The sequence below is a fragment of the Oryx dammah genome, unplaced genomic scaffold, assembly GCF_014754425.2.
Source record: "Oryx dammah isolate SB20612 unplaced genomic scaffold, SCBI_Odam_1.1 HiC_scaffold_1, whole genome shotgun sequence".
NCBI classification, from domain to species: domain Eukaryota; kingdom Metazoa; phylum Chordata; class Mammalia; order Artiodactyla; family Bovidae; genus Oryx; species Oryx dammah.
This window is the reverse complement of record NW_024070185.1, coordinates 38,619,476-38,637,780: the sequence shown is the minus strand read 5'-3', so window position 1 is coordinate 38,637,780 and position 18,305 is coordinate 38,619,476. Positions and strand designations below refer to the sequence as shown.

Genomic DNA, 18,305 nt, shown 5'->3' with positions numbered 1-18,305 from the left:
ATGCACAGTAGGTCTTAATATTTTGAAATTAGCACATGTAGGGTTTATACCTGTAAAAACGGCATAAATTGAGTATATTTTATAAATATTTATATTTATATATTATATAAAATATATACTATAAAATAAAAATATATATTTATAATATAAATATATAATATAAAATAAATATATATAATATAAATATTTTATATCCTGGTGAGTGGAAATAAAAAAGTAGGCATCCTAATTAACCTTGCCTTCTTCTTGCCTCTCTAGCGACTATACCCTGAGTCATTATTTGAATATTTTTACCTTTTGTCTTTCACAGCTCTCTTTGCATGTCAAGAATGCATTAAAGGCAGAAGTTTTTCAAGATCTTTTAGAGTGTAGACACGGGAGGCAAACCATCTAAGGTTATGTCTCAGTTCTGTCTGTGTATAATCCTGAGTAAGTAATTCAGTTTTTTTATGCCTTAGTTTTCACATCTATGAAATGATGCCTGCCTCATGAGGTTGTTGGGATAAGAATTTATGCAAAACAAAGAGTGTATGGCCATAGCAAGTGCAATATACATGTTAATTGTTAATATTAGTATTTTTCTATCATGTGGAGACAGGACACAATTTAAAAATCCAAATAAAAGCAGTATCTGGGGGAGATTAATGTGATAGTGAAAGTGTGTATGACAGAGAAATGAGAGCAACAGAAATTTTGCTTTCAGAAATTCAGAACAATATATTTTATAACATTACATTTAGATGTTTGTGATACATACACATATATAAGAAATCTGAAAGTTATTCAGAGTACTTCCATAATTTTGTGAATGGTATAAATTTTATTTTAAAATAGTTTAACAAAATTCATCTTGATTATTATTTTAAAATGAAATCCATTATATCAAAATCGCAAGCATTTAAAAAGTTATAAAGGTCATGATTCAAGTCAACAATTCTGTGTTTTGAGATCTGGTGGGTAAACATGATTTCATTTGTCTATGAAAAATTTACTCTGATCCCTTCTTGCTTTTTCAAGGCTTTCAAAAGTGATCATTCCTTTTGGCAGCTGCAGCTTACTCTTTTCTGTTTCCAGTATGTTCTCGGCTTCACCTTAAATAAAGTACAGAAATGTACAAAGTGACAAAGGGGTAATCAGCATTTTGTAAGAAGATCTACTTGCTGTATTCCAGTGACATGCTGTAACACTGTATGCAGGCATGCCCCCAGATCTCACTGTTAAATATCTTACCTACTGTCCCCAGGAGAACTGACCTCCCAAAGGAAATACTATAGTGAGTACATCAGATACATAAGATACATCAGATTCCAGAGACTTTATTTGACAGAGGATAGCATTTTTAAATATAGAAGAGAAACAATACCACATAATATTGTTTGTTCCTTGAAGGAAAGTCAGGATGATAAGTTTGAGTTGTATCAGGAGGGGATTAGGGTGGAGAAATCATGTAAGTTCTTATTGCCCCTTCTTATAAGTGACATGAGAAAAAATAAAGTTTACTAAATACTCTAATTTTTCAAGAAAGCTAATCTTTGACTTGAAACTACTTATAAATATCCCAAATAAATGCACACACACACACATATATATATACATTTTTATAAACAAGTCCTCTTTTAAATAATAGCTCGTAATTTCTTGGGCCCAGTGACTTTTGCCAATTTTTATTCTTTAAGACTAATTAGCAATATTTGAAAAATTATAATATATATTGTTGATATTCCATGTACTTTCCTTGAGAATAAAGGTAATTGTTTTCTTTAAGTATTCCTCTTTTAACACACAATTAATTTATATTCCAAATCCAACAGGGCAGGCTACAATTTATAAATTATCACAGCATTCCAACTATCTGCAAACATGTTCCCTGCCCCTAGTCTAAAATAGTAAATTAAAAAAAATAGTAAAATTGTATGTAATTCTGCAGACTATTGACGACAGACTAGATGTTTCCATGTGAGAGTACCTTCCACATGACAGATTCTTAGTATGTGTTAACAGAATGGCTGATGATAAATTCAGTTAAACAGGAAGTGTGTATCTCGGAGTGATCACTAGTTAACAGGGCTATATGTTATAGTCTATATTTTTTTTTAATGGTAAATTTCTTAGTGGGTTCTAATTTTTTTTTTAAACAAGAAATTTCCATTTCCACAACATATCTTGGAAGTTAAACTTTTATACTCTATAGATTCTAAAGGGCCTATAATACAAGTATTTCCAAAATGCATAAGCAAAATGTTCCTAGAAAATAAATTTTCCCTTCATTAGTAATATCTTCAAGTGAATGCTCTATAACAGAGCTGAGATTTCTTAATACTATATATTAATTTGTATGAGGCACTGAGAATTCTAATGTGCATATAAACAATGAGACACATTTGAGCTCAGACCAAAGAATTCTTAAGCAGATGACTAACATGAAACTGAACAGGTTACTGAAATGAATTTTAACATAAGTAAATCAATTTGTACAGTTAGTTTTCAGCGTAAAATAGAATTGTATTCCAAAAGTTAATTTGTAGATCAGTGTTTTAGAACTCAGAATACATCTTCCGCAGTCATATATGCTATAAATTTCTAGGCAACCCAAAGACACAGCTTAGCCCACTATATAGCTGATCTGTGATACCAATAACGTCTGACCCCAGAAGACATTTTAACCTAGTATCTTTGTGAAAAATATACTTCTGTTTTCAAATGGGGATTTTTAAAAATTTATTTTTAATTGAAGGATAACTGCTCTACAATATTGTTTGGGGTTCTGCCATAGAGAAGGCAATGGCACCCCACTCCAGTACTCTGGCCTGGAAAATCCCATGGACAGAGAAGCCTGGAAGGCTGCAGTCTATGGGGTCGCTACTAGTCGGACACGACTGAGCGACTTCACTTTGACTTTTCACTTTCATGCATTGGAGAAGGAAATGGCAACCCACTCCAGTGTTCTTGCCTGGGAATCCCAGGGACGGGGGAGCCTGGTGGGCTGCCGTCTACGGGGTCGCACAGAGTCGGACACGACTGAAGCAACGTAGCAGCAGCAGCATAGAGCAGCATGAATCAGCCATAAGAGTGCATGTCCTCTCCCTCTTGAACCTCCCCCCTCAACCCTCCACCTCATCCCACCCCTCTAGGCTGACACAGAGAGTACATTTAGCTCCCTGTGTTATACAACTTCTCATCAGCTACCTCATTTACATAAGGTAATGTATATGTTTCAGTGCTACTCTCTCAGTACATCCCACTCTCTCCTTCCCCTGCTATGTCCAGAGTCTGTTCCCTATGTCTGTATCTCTATTCCTGCCCTACAAATAGGTTCATTAGTATCATTTTTCTAGATTCCATATATATGCATTAATATATGACACTTGTTTTTCTTTCTGACTGACTTCAGTCTGTATAGTGGGCTCTAGGTTCATTCACCTCACTAGAACTGCCTCAGATGTGTTCCTTTTAATGGCTGAGGAGTATTGCATTGTATATATGTACCACAACTTCTTGATCCATTAATCTGTTGATGTATATCTAGGTTGCTTCCATGTCCAGCTATTGTAAATAGTGTTGCAATGAATATTGGGGTCCATGTGTCTTTTTCAGTTATGGTTTTCTCAGGGTTATATGCCCAGTGGTGGGATTGCTGGGTCATATGGTAGTTTTATTCCTAGGTTTTTTCTTTTTTTTTCTTAAGGAATCTACATACCGTTCTCCATACTGGCTGTATCAATTTACATTCCCACCTACAGAGCAAGAGGGTCCCCTTTTCTCCACACCCATTCCAGCATTTATTGTTTGTAGATTTTTTTGATGATGGCCATTCTGACTGGCGTGAGGTGATACTTCACTGTAGTTCTGATTTGCATTTCTCTAATAATGAGCATTGTTGAGCATCTTTTCATGAGTTTGTTGGCCATCTGTATGTCTTCTTTGGATAGATGTCTATTTAGTTCTTCCTACCAGTTTTTGATTGGGTTGTTTGTCTTTCTGGTATTAAGCTCCATGAGCTGCTTATATATTTTGGAGATTAATCCTTTATCAGTTGTTTCTTTTGCAGTTATTGTCTCTGTCAAATGGGAATTTTAAAGAACATGTAATTCCTCTATCTTCCTAAGTCTGTGAATGAAATGTTTTACTCCCTACTTCCAATACCTACAAAGGAATCTGCACCTTCTCCTTTCCCATACCATATCGGTCCCTACAGAGCCTCAGGGATAGTCATGAGCCTACAGCTCAGGAGAGAACAGGATGCCAAAAATGCAGGCTTGGGAAACACTGTTTCCAGTATGCTCTGGGCTGAAGGCTTCAGGAGTAGGGAGATAGTTATCCTCATGAGCAGTATGTGGTGGTGGGAATCAAAGACACAGATATCCTGAACTGACGGGAAACCCTGTCTTTCTGGGTCAGGAACGGCATCTGTGTCAGCCGTGCTATTTTCTAGGGCAGTGAGAGCCAGAGTTCAGTGTGAAAGCAGCACGGTACTGGTGAATATTTAACAACATGCTTCCCAAAACAACAAAAAATGTGTATAAGCTTATTATGTACATAGCTTATTATAAATTTTGCTAATATGAAATGTGTGTAGCACATAATTTATAAATAATAACACATACAATACTCTTTATCATGAATTCCATATAGCAAATTGATCCTTAAAGAATGTTTTATTGATTTTTGCTGAACTCTTTTACCCATAGCTCACCTATAACAGTTGATGAGAGAGTATAATTCAACATGAATGATGGTTGCTGTTTTTATTTATGTTAATAAGTAGGACAAAACTGAAACAAGGACAAATGTTGGAACTTACTTGTTTGAGAATGCTGTGAACTTTGTTGAATCAGATAATAGTTTTAAAATATTAGAACACTTCCTAAATTTTTAAATGTTATTCACAATATGATGGCTTTGCAGTACACTTTTAAGATTAATATACATTATAACATTTTCTTCATCATTTTTTTAAGTCTAGACCATGGGTTGGCAAAATTTCTTAAAAGGCCAGAGAGGAAACATCTTAGGCTTGTGGGCACTTTCATATCTATTTCAGTGAGTCATCTCTGACATGGAAATGGAAAAGTAGAAATGAATGGGCACGTCTGTGTTCCAATAAAACTTTATTTTAAAAAATAGGTGGCCAGCCTGTAGACTACAGTTTATCAATCCCAATCAACAAAATAGTAGGTCAAGCCTTAATTTGGGATTTGCAGATTTCCATGGTGTAAATACTCCCACCATGACCAACTTTAAGCTGACATGCCAGTGGGATGGCATGGAAGTCAGAGTTGCATCTGTATTTTATTGTGTCTATATACTGTACCATTTCCAGATACAGATACAGTAGATATACATAACTTGAAGAGATATACATAACTTCAGAGTATAGATAATAGTAAAATTAGAGACTGATAAGTTCTGAGTATGTATTAATGTTTCTTATATAATTCAAACTATTTATTTTCTGTAATTTATTGAATTGTAAGTTTATGTACTTTAATTTTTTTTAGTATAGTTGATTTACAGTGTTGTGTTAGTTTATATCATTTAATTTTTAATAATGACTGTATTTAACAAACAGCTTACAAAATTCCTAAACATTTGACAGTTGGCTCTTGTGAGCTATGTAAGAGGGGGCAGAAATATTGGTCAATGGTAGCTCAGGGAGAGCTGGGAGGACTAGATCCTTGAACCAAAAAATGAATCAGAAATTGAGACTCTGGTTTACCAAAGACTTACCTTTCATTCTGTGTATAAGGGTTCCATAGCCCATGTCATACTGGTAGGCAAGGACAAAGCCTAATGGAACCATAGGAAAGATGAGGACGGGCTTCTTCCCTTTAATTGCTCTGATTCAAGAACAAAAAATAATTAATATAAAAGAAAAACCTGTAAATACATATCTCTGTACTCAAAAAACAAAAAAGTTACCTGCTCTTTGGAAGAATATCCTACATTTCAGAAGGTACTTAATTCTCTATGGAGATAGGATTTCCTTATTCATAATTCCTCAGCAGATTCTGCAGTTCTCTGGTAGGGTGTATGAGCCTATGATTTGTTCATCTTTATTTGATGTTGGGGCTCATATTACTCATTTTAAAAATATGTAAGTATTGATATTTATCCCTTAGGGATTGTGGAGATGAATTTGTAGAGACCTTCTATCTTGGCGTAAAGTCAGTCCTCTCCCTTACTTATATTGTAAAATGGAGAAAGGTACAGGAGAAATCTAAGAAACTAAAGGCAGAATTAACTATTACTATCCTTGTTCTACAGAGTTACCCCCAAGCACTAAGCTATAAGAGTTACTTTGTTGACATACATGTGTTAGACTATTTATGTCAAAGTCCTATTTGGCCAACTTAATAATATAATCATGGCAAGACAAAAAGAAATGGAAGAAAATTTTTAAATAAATAGTAAACATACCCCGCTGTTAAAGAGACGGCTGTAATGCCAAAAAAAGTTCCAAAATATTTGAGGAATTCCCGAGACCAAGCAATCTGCATAGCCATTTGTCTTTCTCTCATTTCATTCTGCATTATTAGCTGCCTTTCCAGCTGAACAAAATAAAAGACAAAAGTATGGTTATACATATTTGAATCTGAGCACAGAGTTAGTAATCTGCTTTTCCAGTGCATTTTCTTTCTTAAAATTTATATTATTTATATATTATATAATTTATAACTATAAATAATTTTATAATAACATATTCCATTTTTGTATTTATCAAAGAGGGAAGAAAAAACATGGTTTGGCATTATTTATACCAGTTCAGTTCAGTCGCTCAGTTGTGTCCAACTTTTTGCAACCCCATGGGCTGTAGCACACCAGGCTTCCCTGTCCATCACCAACTCCCTGAGCTTGCTGAAACTCATGTCCATTGAGTCGGTGATGCCATCCAAACATCTCATCCTCTGTCATCCCCTTCTCCTCCTGCCTTCAATCTTTCCCAGCATCAGGGTCTTTTCCAATGAGTCAGTTATTCCCAGCAGGTGGCCAAAGTATTGCAGTTTCAGCTTCAGCATCAGTCCTTCCAATTTATATTCAGGACTGATTTCCTTTAGGATGGACCGGTTGGATCTCCTTGCAGTCCAAGGGACTCTCAAAGAGTCTTATCCAGCACCACAGATCAAAAGCATCAATTCTTCAGTGCTCAACTTTCTTTATAGTCCAACTCTCACATCCATACATGACTACTGGAAAAACCATAGCTTTGACTAGACGGACCTTTGTTGGCAAAGTAATGTCTCTGCTTGTTAATATGCTATCTAGGTTGGTCATAGCTTTTCTTCCAAGGAGCAAGTGTCTTTTAATTTCTTGGCTGCAGTCACCATCTGCAGTGATTTTGAAGCCCCCCAAAATAAAATCTCTCACTGTTTTCATTGTTTTGCCATCTTTTGCCATGAAGTGATGGAGCCAGATGCCAAGATCTTGGTTTTCTGAATGTTGAGTTTTAAGCCAACTTTTTCACTCTCCTCTTTCACTTTCATCAAGAGGCTCTTTAGTTCTTTGCTTTCTGCCATGTGTGGTGTCATCTGCATATCTGAGGTTATTGATATTTCTCCCAGCAATCTTGATTCCAGCTTGTGCTTCATCCGGCCCAGCATGTCACATGATGTACTCTGCATATAAGTTAAATAAGCAGGGTGACAATATACAGCCTTGACGTACTCCTTTCCTGATTTGGAACCAGTCTGCTGCTCTGTGTCTGGTTCTAACTGTTGCTTCTTGACCTGCATACAGATTTCTCAGGAGGCAGGTAAGGTGGTCTGGTATTTAGATAACCATGATTACTTATATATCCCTTATCATAAATAATTACTTTTAAGCTTTATATTCCATACATTTTCTATTTTCTTACTAAAACACACCATGAAAATTTTCCTTGCAGTGTCAGGAAGTGAGGAAGATAACTGCTTTTTTCTCTTTAAATTTTTCCAATTTCTCTTCACTCACTCCTATCCCTAATACTCATATCACCCTCCTTGAGTATTATACCTTATTTGCCCTAAGGAGGTACAGTATATACCACAGAAAATTTTTTGTTAAAAGGGTGGGTTGAGCTGATCTGTTTTATTTTAAACAATGCTCAAATGTTAGCTCATCAGTTTTGCAAAATATTTTGGGAGCTCAGCTTGGATGGCTGTTAATCTGGAGATTCTCTCATTAAGAACAAAAATACATTTTACAGCAGCTAAAATCAGAATCCAGTTAACATTAGAAGGTTAGTCTGGTATATAAAAATTGTTAATGGGAAGAATTCATGGTGCAATCATTTCCAGTTCTAATTGAATTTTGAAGTGAAGTGAGGTGAGGTGAAGTCGCTCAGTCGTGTCCAACTCTTTGCGACCCCATGGACTGTAGCCCACCAGGCTCCTCAGTCCATAGGATTTTCCAGGCATGAATACTGGAGTGGGTTGCCATTTCCTTCTCCAGGGAATTGAAATTTTAGACAAGCATTTAAATTAGAAATTGATTCTTTAAGCTTGATTTAAAAATGAAAACAAAAGCAGATTGTAGGAAGAATTCATTATGTAGTTATCCATTTCTGGGAAAAGATACTTCTGATATTTACGTACACATGCAATTTAAAAATAAAATATTTCACTATTATAAGAAAATAATGGTTAATTCCTGAAATTGAAAAAGATATTATTTTTGCATGTTCTCCTGTTCTAATTTGTATGGATCTAAGAGTTCTGCAGAAAAGTGAGCCTGACCCAGTCATGACCAATAAATCTTAGATTTGCTGCTGTTTAACCCCTCTAGTGAGCAGTCATTTCTTTTCAAAGACAATGCTAAATAAAAACCTAAACTGAATAGCTACAGAGAGGGAGAGAAAGGTCAAACTGAGAAACAAACGTAAGTGTAATTAGAGTTTTATGTTATAAGATTTTTTGTGCTATATGCATTTTCACACAGCCTTTTTGTAAACATAATTGTTTTAGTTATTTCTTTAAAAAATTTTTTATAGTTGATTTACAATGTTGTATTAGTTTCAGATGTACAGCAAAGTGATTCAAAGTGATTCAGTTATATATATGTATATACACACATACATTCTTTATCAGATTCTTTTTCATTTAGATTATTATAGACTATTAAGTTTCCTGTACTATAGAATAGGTCCTTGTTGATTATCTGTTTTATATATAGTAGTGTATATAGGGTAATCTCAAACTCCTAATTTATCCCTCCCCCCTCCTTTCCCCTGTGGTAACCATAAGTTTATTTTCTTAGTTTGTGTGTCTGTTTCTGTTTTGTAAATGAATTTGTCTCATTTTTTTTTTAGATCCCACATATAATTGACATCATGATATTTGTTTTTCTCTGTGTGACTTACTTCTCTATGTCCATCCATGTTGCTGTGAATGGCATTATTTCATTCTTTAGTGTGGCTAAGTAATATTCCATTATATACAATACCACATCTTTATCCATTCCTCTCTCATTGGACATTTAGGTTGCTTCCATGTCTTGGCTATTGTATTAATAAATAGTGCTGCAATGTACATTAGGATGAATGTATCTTTTTGAATTATGGTTTTCTCTGGATAGTTATATGCCCATGACTGGGATCCCTGGATCATATGATAGTTCTACTTTTAGTTTTTTAAGGAACCTATAGTGGCTATACCAATTTACAGTCCTATCCCCAATGTAGGAGGGTTCTCTTTTCTCTACACCCTCCCCAGCATTTATTTCTTGTAGACTTTTTGATGATGGTCATTCTGACTGGTGTAAGGTGATATACCTCCTTGTTGTTTTGATTTGCATTTCTCTAATTAGCTTCATTGAGCATCTCTTCATGTGCTTTTTGTCCATCTGTATGTTTTCTTTGGAGAAACGTCTATTTAGCTCTTCTACCCATTTTTTGATTTGGTTGTTTGTTTTTTGATATTAAGGTGCATGAGCTATTTGTATATTGTAGAGGTTAATCCCTGTCAGTCACATCATTTGCAAATATTTCCTCCCATTCAGTCGGTTGTTTTTTCATTTTGTTTATGGTTTCCTTTGCTGTGCCAAAGTTTTTAGGTTTACTTAGGTCCCATTTGTTTATTTTTGTTTTTAATATTCATTGCTGTAGGAGGTGGATCAAGTCAAAAAAGACTGTAATTTATGTCAAAGAATGTTCTGGCTAAATTTTCCTTTAAGAGTTTTATAGTATCGGTCTTACATTTTGAGTTTATTTTTGTGTATGGTGTTAGAGAATGTTCTAATTTCATTCTTTTATATGTAGCTGTCATGTTTTTCTAGCACTACTTATTGAAGATACTGTATTTTCTCCATTGTATATTCTTGTCTCCTATGTTGTACATTAATTGACCATAGGTGTGTCAGTTCATTTATGGGCTTTCTCTCCTGTTCCATTGATCCATATTTCTGAGACACATATTAATTAAATTGAAAAATTATAAACAAAGAGAAAATATTAAAAGCCACAAGAGAAAAACAACAAATAACATACAAGGGAACCCCCATGAGATTACCAGATGATTTTTCAGCAGAAATTCTGCATGCCAGAACAAAGTAGCATGAAATATTTAAGGTGAAGAAAGGGAAAAACCTACAACCAAGGATACTTTACCCAGAATATTCTACCCAGCAAGGCTTTCATTCAGATTCAACAGAGAAATCAAAAGCTTTACAGACAAAGCAAAGAAAATTCAGCACCACCAAGCCAGAGGAAAAATAAAAAGCTACAACTAAAAACAAGAAACTTATGAATGAGAAAGCTCACCAGTCAAGATACACCTGGAGCTTCTCAGGTGGCGTTAGTGGTAAAGAATCCACCTGCTGATGCAGGAGACACAAGAGATGTGGGTTCAACCCCTGGGTTGGGAAGATGCCCTGGAATAGGAAATGGCACTCCCAATCGCGTATTCTTGCCTGGAAAATTCCATGGGCAAAGGAACCTGGCGGGCTACAGTCCATGGGGTCACAAAGAATAGGACATGACTGATCAATTGAGTACATAAAGAGATAAACATAAAGTAAAAGCAGGAAATAATCCACACACAAATATGATATCAAAATGAAAAACTGTGAGAAGAAGAGAGTCCATATGCAGGATATTGGAAATGCATTTAAAATTAAAAGACCAACAACTTAAAACAATTTTTCACACACTGAAAGTGAGAGAATGGAAAGAGGTATTCCATGCAAATGGAAATCAAAAAAAGCTGCAGTAGTAATACTATATCAGACAAAACAGACTTCACAGGCTGCTATAAGAAACAAAGAAAGACACTACATAATGATCAAGGGATCAATCCAAGAAGACAACAATTGTAAATATATATGTATCCAACAAGTTATGACCAACCTAGATAGCATATTGAAAAGCAGAGACATTACTTTGTCAACTAAGGTCCGTCTAGTCAAGGCTATGGTTTTTCCAGTGGTCATGTATGGATGCAAGAGTTGAACTGTGAAGAAAGCCGAGCGCCAAAGAATTGATGCTTTTGAACTGTGGTGTTGGAGAAGACTCTTGAGAGTCCCTTGGACTGCAAGGAGATGCAACCAGTCCATTCTGAAGGAGATTAGCCCTGGTTGTTCTTTGGAAGGAATGATGCCAAAGCTGAAACTCCAGTACTTTGGCCACCTCATGTGAAGAGTTGACTCATTGGAAAAGACTGATGCTGGGAGGGATTGAGGGCAGGAGGAAAAGGAGACAACAGGGGATGAGATGGCTGGATGGCATCACCAACTCGATGGACATGAGTTTGAGTGAACTCCAGGAGATGGTAATGGACAGGGAGGCCTGGTGTGCTGCGATTCATGGGGTCACAAAGAGTCGGACATGACTGAGCGACTGAACTGAACTGAACATAGGAGCACCTCAATATATAAGACAAATGATAACAGCCATAAGATTTTCTTTTATAATCCTTCTGAATATTTTATTTTCACAAGAGGTACATTTTTTATTATGTGCCGTTTATTCATACTCACTTTCTTGTGATAAAAACTGAAGTCTAATTTGATAGTACTGATTAGCAAGCAAGGATAGGAAATATTAAAAACAATAGTGGCTCAGTATTGGTGATGGGTCTGGGGGGCAGAGGAGCCATAGGAAAGACAGAATGGTAGAAAGGGAAAGGCATGAACTGTCAAGAATGACATTGGCATCACTGACTCTCAGTTAGCTCTCCCTATCTTAAATAGAAAATGAATTCCAAGTGAATCAAAGCCCCAAATGTACCAAATGAAGTGATACATGTATTATAAGGAAAATTTGAAGACTGCTTGTGTATCCTTAGGAAGTCAAAGACCTTTCCAAGGAAAACAAGAAACATGAAAAAAAAGATGAACAGATTTTATTCATGAAAAACAAAAAATTCGCTGCTTCACTCCTATTAGGATGGCTACTATGAAGAAGAAGAACAACAACAGAAAACAAGCATTGGCATGGGGCAAAGATGTGGAAAAAGTGGAACCCTTGTACATTGCTGATGGGAATGTAAAATGGCGCAGCTGCCACAGAAAATGGTATGGCAATTCCTTAAAATAATTAAACACAGAATTATCATTTGATCCAGCAATTCCACTTCTGGGTGTATACCGAAAAGCAACGGAAGCAGGGACTTGAATAAATACATACATACCCAAGTTCATTGCAGCATTATTCACAATAGCCAAAAAAGTGGGAGTAACCCAAAAGGCCACCAACAGATGAATGAATAAACAAAACAAGACATATACATGAAATATTATTTAACCTTAAAAAGGAGAAAAATTCTAAACATGCTCCAACATGGAAGAAACTCAAGGACATTGTGCCAGTTGAAATAAGCCAATCACAAAATAGCAAATGTTATAAAACTCCAGTAATATGAGGTACCCTGAGGAGTCAAATTCATAGAGACAGAAAGTAGAATGATGATTGCCAGGGTTTGGGGAGAGAGGGAGTCGAGAGATACTGTTTGATGAGTACAGAATTTCAGTTGGGAAAATGGAAAAAGATGGATGGTGGTGATGGTTGCATGAAGGAGCATGATGAAAGGGTTAAGAATGTGTGTGAGCCCTGCAATCAGACTGCCTGCAGTGAGTACTAATGTCACACTTACAACACTGTGTCCTTGGGCAAATCACTTAATTTCTTTGTAGCTCAGTTTCTTCATCTATAAAATATAGAAAGTAATAGTAACTACCTTACTGGGTTGTCATGAGGACTACAATTTTAATGAGAATAACATGTAAAAATAATAGAGCCCCATGGCTGAATTCCAGAGAAGGCAATGCCAGTGTTCCAGTACTGGCAACACTCCAGTATTCTTGCATGGAAAATCCCATGGACGGAAAAGCCTGGTAAGCTGCAGTCCATGGGGTCGCTGAGTCAGACATGACTGAGCAACTTCACTTTCACTTTTCACTTTCATGCATTGGAGAAGGAAATGGCAACCCACTCCAGTGTTCTTGCCTGGAGAATCCCAGGGACGGCGGAGCCTGGTGGGCTGACCCCCATAGACAGGGGTCTATGGGGTTGCACAGAGTCGGACACAATTGATGCGACTTAGCAGCAGCAGCATGGCTGAATTCAGAAACATCTATTAAAATTTAGACTTCCCAGGTAGCTCAGTGGTAAAAATCCACTTGCCAAGCAGCAGACATGGGTTCAGTCTCTGGGTCAGGAAGATCCCCTGGAGAAGGAAAAGGCAACTCACTCTAGTATTCTTGCCTGGGATATCCCATGGACAGAGAAGCCTGGCTAGCTACAGTCTATGGGGTCACAAAAGAGTTGGACATGACTTAGTGACTAAACAATAACATTAAAATTTAAAATACACCTACCCCTTGATCTGTCAATTCCACTTTCAGGTCAAGTCAAGACTTAATGAAAAATGGTTGTTTTTTTCTGTTATTTGTATCATCATCATAATTATTCCTATGCAGCTATTTATTCTGACATGGAAAAATCTTTCAGCCTATCATATGTGTGTGTGTGTGTCCTTGGCTATATATGCATTTTTCCCTTGAGATCTGTTTCTTTCCTTATCCCCATCACCACTACTTAATCTTAGTCTTCCCATGTCCTTCACTTAGCATTATACTCTGGGTTCATTCTTTATGAGTATAAAGAAGTTAGATACCATACTAGGAAATTAAGGTCACATGATAAGCCTACAACTGGGTCAGGAAAAGAAACTGTTGACTAGGTCCTGCTCACATCACCCCTCAATAAGGAGCGTGTCTGAGGTGTCTAACAAGTAGCTAAGTGTGGCCAGAATGGAATGAGCAAGGGGGAAAGTGATAGAAGGTGCAGTCAGAGGTGACTGTAAGAGATAGATCACCCAGGGCAGTGCTTCTCAAGCTCTAACATGCATATGAATCATTTGGGGATGTGTTAAAAGCAGATTCTGATTCAGTAAGACAAGGAAGGACACATGATTCTGTATTTCTAATCAGATCCTATGTTGCTGTTTTTAGAAAATAGACCATATTTGAGTACAGTGTAGATCTTATAGGCCTTTGCTGGAATTTTAGTAAAAATTCTAAGGAAGATGGGAAGCTACTGGAGTGCTCTGAACCAGAAGTGTGGTTTAACATTTTAACAGAGCAGTCTGACTTTTAAGAATATCATGTACCTAAAACCCATGAACACATATTTTTACCACTCGCAGCAATGCTCATAATAGATCCAAATGAATCCATCTAAATATCCATTAACAGTAGGATGGATACATAAATTATGATATATTTGTATAATGGAATACTAAAAACCATGGAAAAAGAATGAATTACTGCTACAAGTAACAATGTGGACAAACCTCACAGACATGAACTTAAGAAAAAAAAAGAATACACGCTGTATGATCCTATATATGCATGCGTGCATGCTAGGTTGCTTCAGTCTCATCCAACTCTTTCAACCCTATGGACTGTAGCCCCCCAGGATCTTCCTTCCATGGGATTCTCCAGGCAAGAATACTAGACTAGGTTGCCATGCCCTCTTCCAGAGGATGATCCCATATATATGAAGCATTAAAAATGGCAAAATTAATCTATGGAGGCAGAGATCCAGATAGTGGCTGCTTTGAACAGTAGGAGAGGCAGGAGGAAGCCTCCTAGGTTGCAAATGTTATATATATTGATCTGGATGGTAATTATATAGGCATAAATGTATTTAGAAATTCATTGACCTCTATACACAAGATCTGTACACTTTACTGTGTCTATGATATACTTCAGAAGAAAATAAGAGGTTGTAAGGGAACAGGGTAAAAACTGCGAAAGCCACTGGGAGACTAGCACTAATCCAAGGAAAAGATGGGGGGCTGGAGTAGAGTGATAGCAGTGGAGATACAAAGTGGTTGCATTGTGGAAATGTTTGGAATTTAGAACTAAAGATTGTTTTCTAATGGACTGAATAAAAGGATGTGAGAGAAGGGAAAGAGTAAGAAGGGATCCCAGGTTTGTATTAGCCTGAGCACAGCATACTGGTGCCACTTATGGAGATGGAGAAGCCTGTAGGAAGAGTAGATCTGGTGGATGAGAATGGGGTCAAAATGAGGAACTGGGGTTTGCATATGTTAATTTGAGATGTTTGTGGATATACAGGTGGCTATGTCAAGTAGGCAGTCTGTAGCTATAGCCAAAGTCTGGGCTAGCAATAGAAATTTGAAGTCATCAGTTATATAGCTGGTGTTTGAAATTATGAGACTAGACAAGCTCCCCTAGGAAGTGGGTGTAGATGCAGAAGAGAGGACAAGTGTGATCTAAATCAGGGCTACTCCAGGAATGTACAGGAGTCAGGGAGAAGAGGAGGCAAAGGGGTCTAAGCTAGTGTGGTCAGGGAAATAGGACGGGAACCAAGAAATGCTTTCCCAGAAAGGGACTAAAGGATGTGCTTCAAGGAGTGATCAGTGATCAACCATGTCAAGAGCTGCTGAGAAAGTGAGTGTGATGAAGACTGAGAGATTAATTATATTGACTAGTAAACATCTGAAACTATGCCTGTCACATAGTAAGTGTTCAAATATCACAGGCTACATGAAGACTATCATAAAGCCTGTGTAAATCCAATCATTGTTCTTGGCAGGAGATCGTGTTTTACAGTGAAGAAAGTAAATGTTCTTCAGCAACAAGCTCACTCTTTTACTCTTTCCCTCCAGCTCTTGATATTTTGGCTTAAAATGGGCAAGAGTAAAGGATCTTCTCCTAGGGAAATAGACTAGCTTTCAGTCCTAGAGATGATAGACAAATGAAGTGTTTTATTGGCCTGTTCTGTAGCTTAAAGACTTAAAGGGAATGTCCTTCTTCAGGGAAACAGGAATACCATGTATTCAACCCCCCTGTGCTTCAGTTTCCTCATCAACAAAATGGGATTATCATGCTTATTTCATGATGTGTAACAAAGATTCAGTTAAGTTCCGTTCAGTCGCTCAGTCATGTCCAACTCTTTGTGACCCCATGGACTGCTACATGCCAGGCCTCCCTGTCTATCACCAACTCCCAGACTCATGTCCATTGAGTCGATGATGCCATCCAGCCATCTCATCCTCTGTTGTCCCCTTCTCCTCCCACCTTCAATCTTTCTCAGCATCAGGGTCTTTTCCAATGAGTCAGGTCTTGGCATGAGGTGGCCAAATTATTGGAGTTTCAGCTTTAGCATCAGTCCTTCCAATGAATATTCAGGACTGATTTCCTTTAGGATGGACTGGTTGGATCTCCTTGCTGTCCAAGGGACTCATGAGTCTTCTCCAACACCACAGTTCAAAAGCATCAATTCTTACAGGTATTAATATACACAAAAGTTTAGAACAATGCTAAGGCACATAGTAAGTGCTAAATAAACAGTAGATACTTATATTATCATAATGATATCAGTGTCCTCCAGCTAAAGACTACCAGGAACATGCCTCTAGTTAAAAAAAAATGTCATGGACCTGCTGCAGTGAAGGAGACACATACTGTGGGAACTGTGAGGAGTCTCAGTGAGAAGGTATTAGAAAAAGATTTATACCATATAGACTTATGCCAAGTGATCTGGGGGAGGTTCAAAGATCGTTTGAACTGGGTACTGCCAGAAAGTTGGAGTGTTTCCCATGATTGGAGATCTTAAGCCTTCTTATCTAGAAGGTAAAAAAAAAAAAAAATCAAGCAGATCTAAATGGCAAATATTAAAGACGCAGCAGCACTCCTATTAGTCAGGGCTGAGGGTGTTCGGTCATTCTGCAGTTTAGACAATGTTCCTACCTTTGTTTGCTAACATAATTACAGAGCGGTCTTGCCTGATGGTGGTGATCTGTGAAACTGTCTCAGCAGGGACTAGCTGAGAGTGCCACGTCCGCTCCTAGCTGTCAGTTGGATAGTTTTCTTTCTCATTCTGTGTTAAATGACCTGTGCTTTGAGGGGGTGATTAAAAGACTTCAGGAAGACTTTCAATTTCCTCTGACAATATCTGACTTATGAGTCATCAAAGAGAACGTGGAGAGGTGGGTGAGAGGGTACACTGATTGAGAACTCTGATTGCTTAGTGCTAGATGCACCCATCATCTGTGCTTTGCAGATCAGCTGCTCTCTGGGACCTCTCTGAAAAAGACAGAAAATTAATGGGTGACTCAAAGTGAGCCCAGGGAGAAAGTATCAGCAGGAGGTGAGAGGAGTTTGCTTCTGGCTCTTGGAGCAAAGGGATCCTGGCACACATTGCAGGATAAGATGGCATTCTCCTAGGTAACCTCAAGCCATTAGGAATATGAAGTGGAAAAAATAGCTTCATAGTGAGTAGGAATAACCTTCCCTGAGGGACAGAGCCCATGGAAAACTCCCAGCCAGAATGTATATCCGGAAAACCAAGATACCAAGGAGAAATATCAAGGAAGAGAAAGGAGCTAGGGTGAAGTTTCCAGGGGTCTGAAATGTAAACAACCAGGAATGGTGGTGTAGTATGGCCACTAGCCCTCAGAAGGAATCTTTTGGTTCAGATAATCATTGTGGAAATGTGGGGGACTGAATGCAAGCTTTCTAGAAGGTTCTGAAACTCTGGTGCCAGCCTTCATTTGAATCAGGCTAGGAGGGGTTTTTATTTAGAATTCCAGCATTTGTTCACTCTACCTAGTTAAGTCCTTGTTTATATTTTGCTTGCCTTTCTCCATGTAAAATTATCCTATAAAACCATGGATTGCCAGAAAATGACCTGACATGTTGACAGAATTAAGGCAGCCTTGGAAGAAAACTTATGACCAATCTAGATAGCATATTCAAAAGCAGAGACATTAATTTGCCGACAAAGGTCCGTCTAGTCAAGGCTATGGTTTCTCCTGTGGTCATGTATGGATGTGAGAGTTGGACTGTGAAGAAAGCTGAGCACC

The 18,305-nt window shown here is 37.4% G+C and overlaps 1 protein-coding gene across 2 annotated transcripts in view; it reads right to left on the bottom strand.

Moving 5' to 3' along the window:
* Positions 1-702: 702 nt before the first annotated feature.
* LOC120865179 (plasminogen receptor (KT)) overlaps positions 703-18,305 on the bottom strand; it is a 36,046-nt gene continuing 18,443 nt past the window's right edge. For both annotated transcript variants that reach the window (XM_040242307.1, XM_040242232.1), the window contains 3 exons: positions 6,418-6,548; positions 5,728-5,837; positions 703-1,091 (listed from right to left, as the gene is read on the bottom strand). In XM_040242307.1, coding sequence (XP_040098241.1) covers positions 970-1,091; positions 5,728-5,837; positions 6,418-6,548 — 363 coding nt within the window. In that variant the 3' untranslated portion in view covers positions 703-969. The remainder of the gene's footprint in view (positions 1,092-5,727; positions 5,838-6,417; positions 6,549-18,305) is intronic.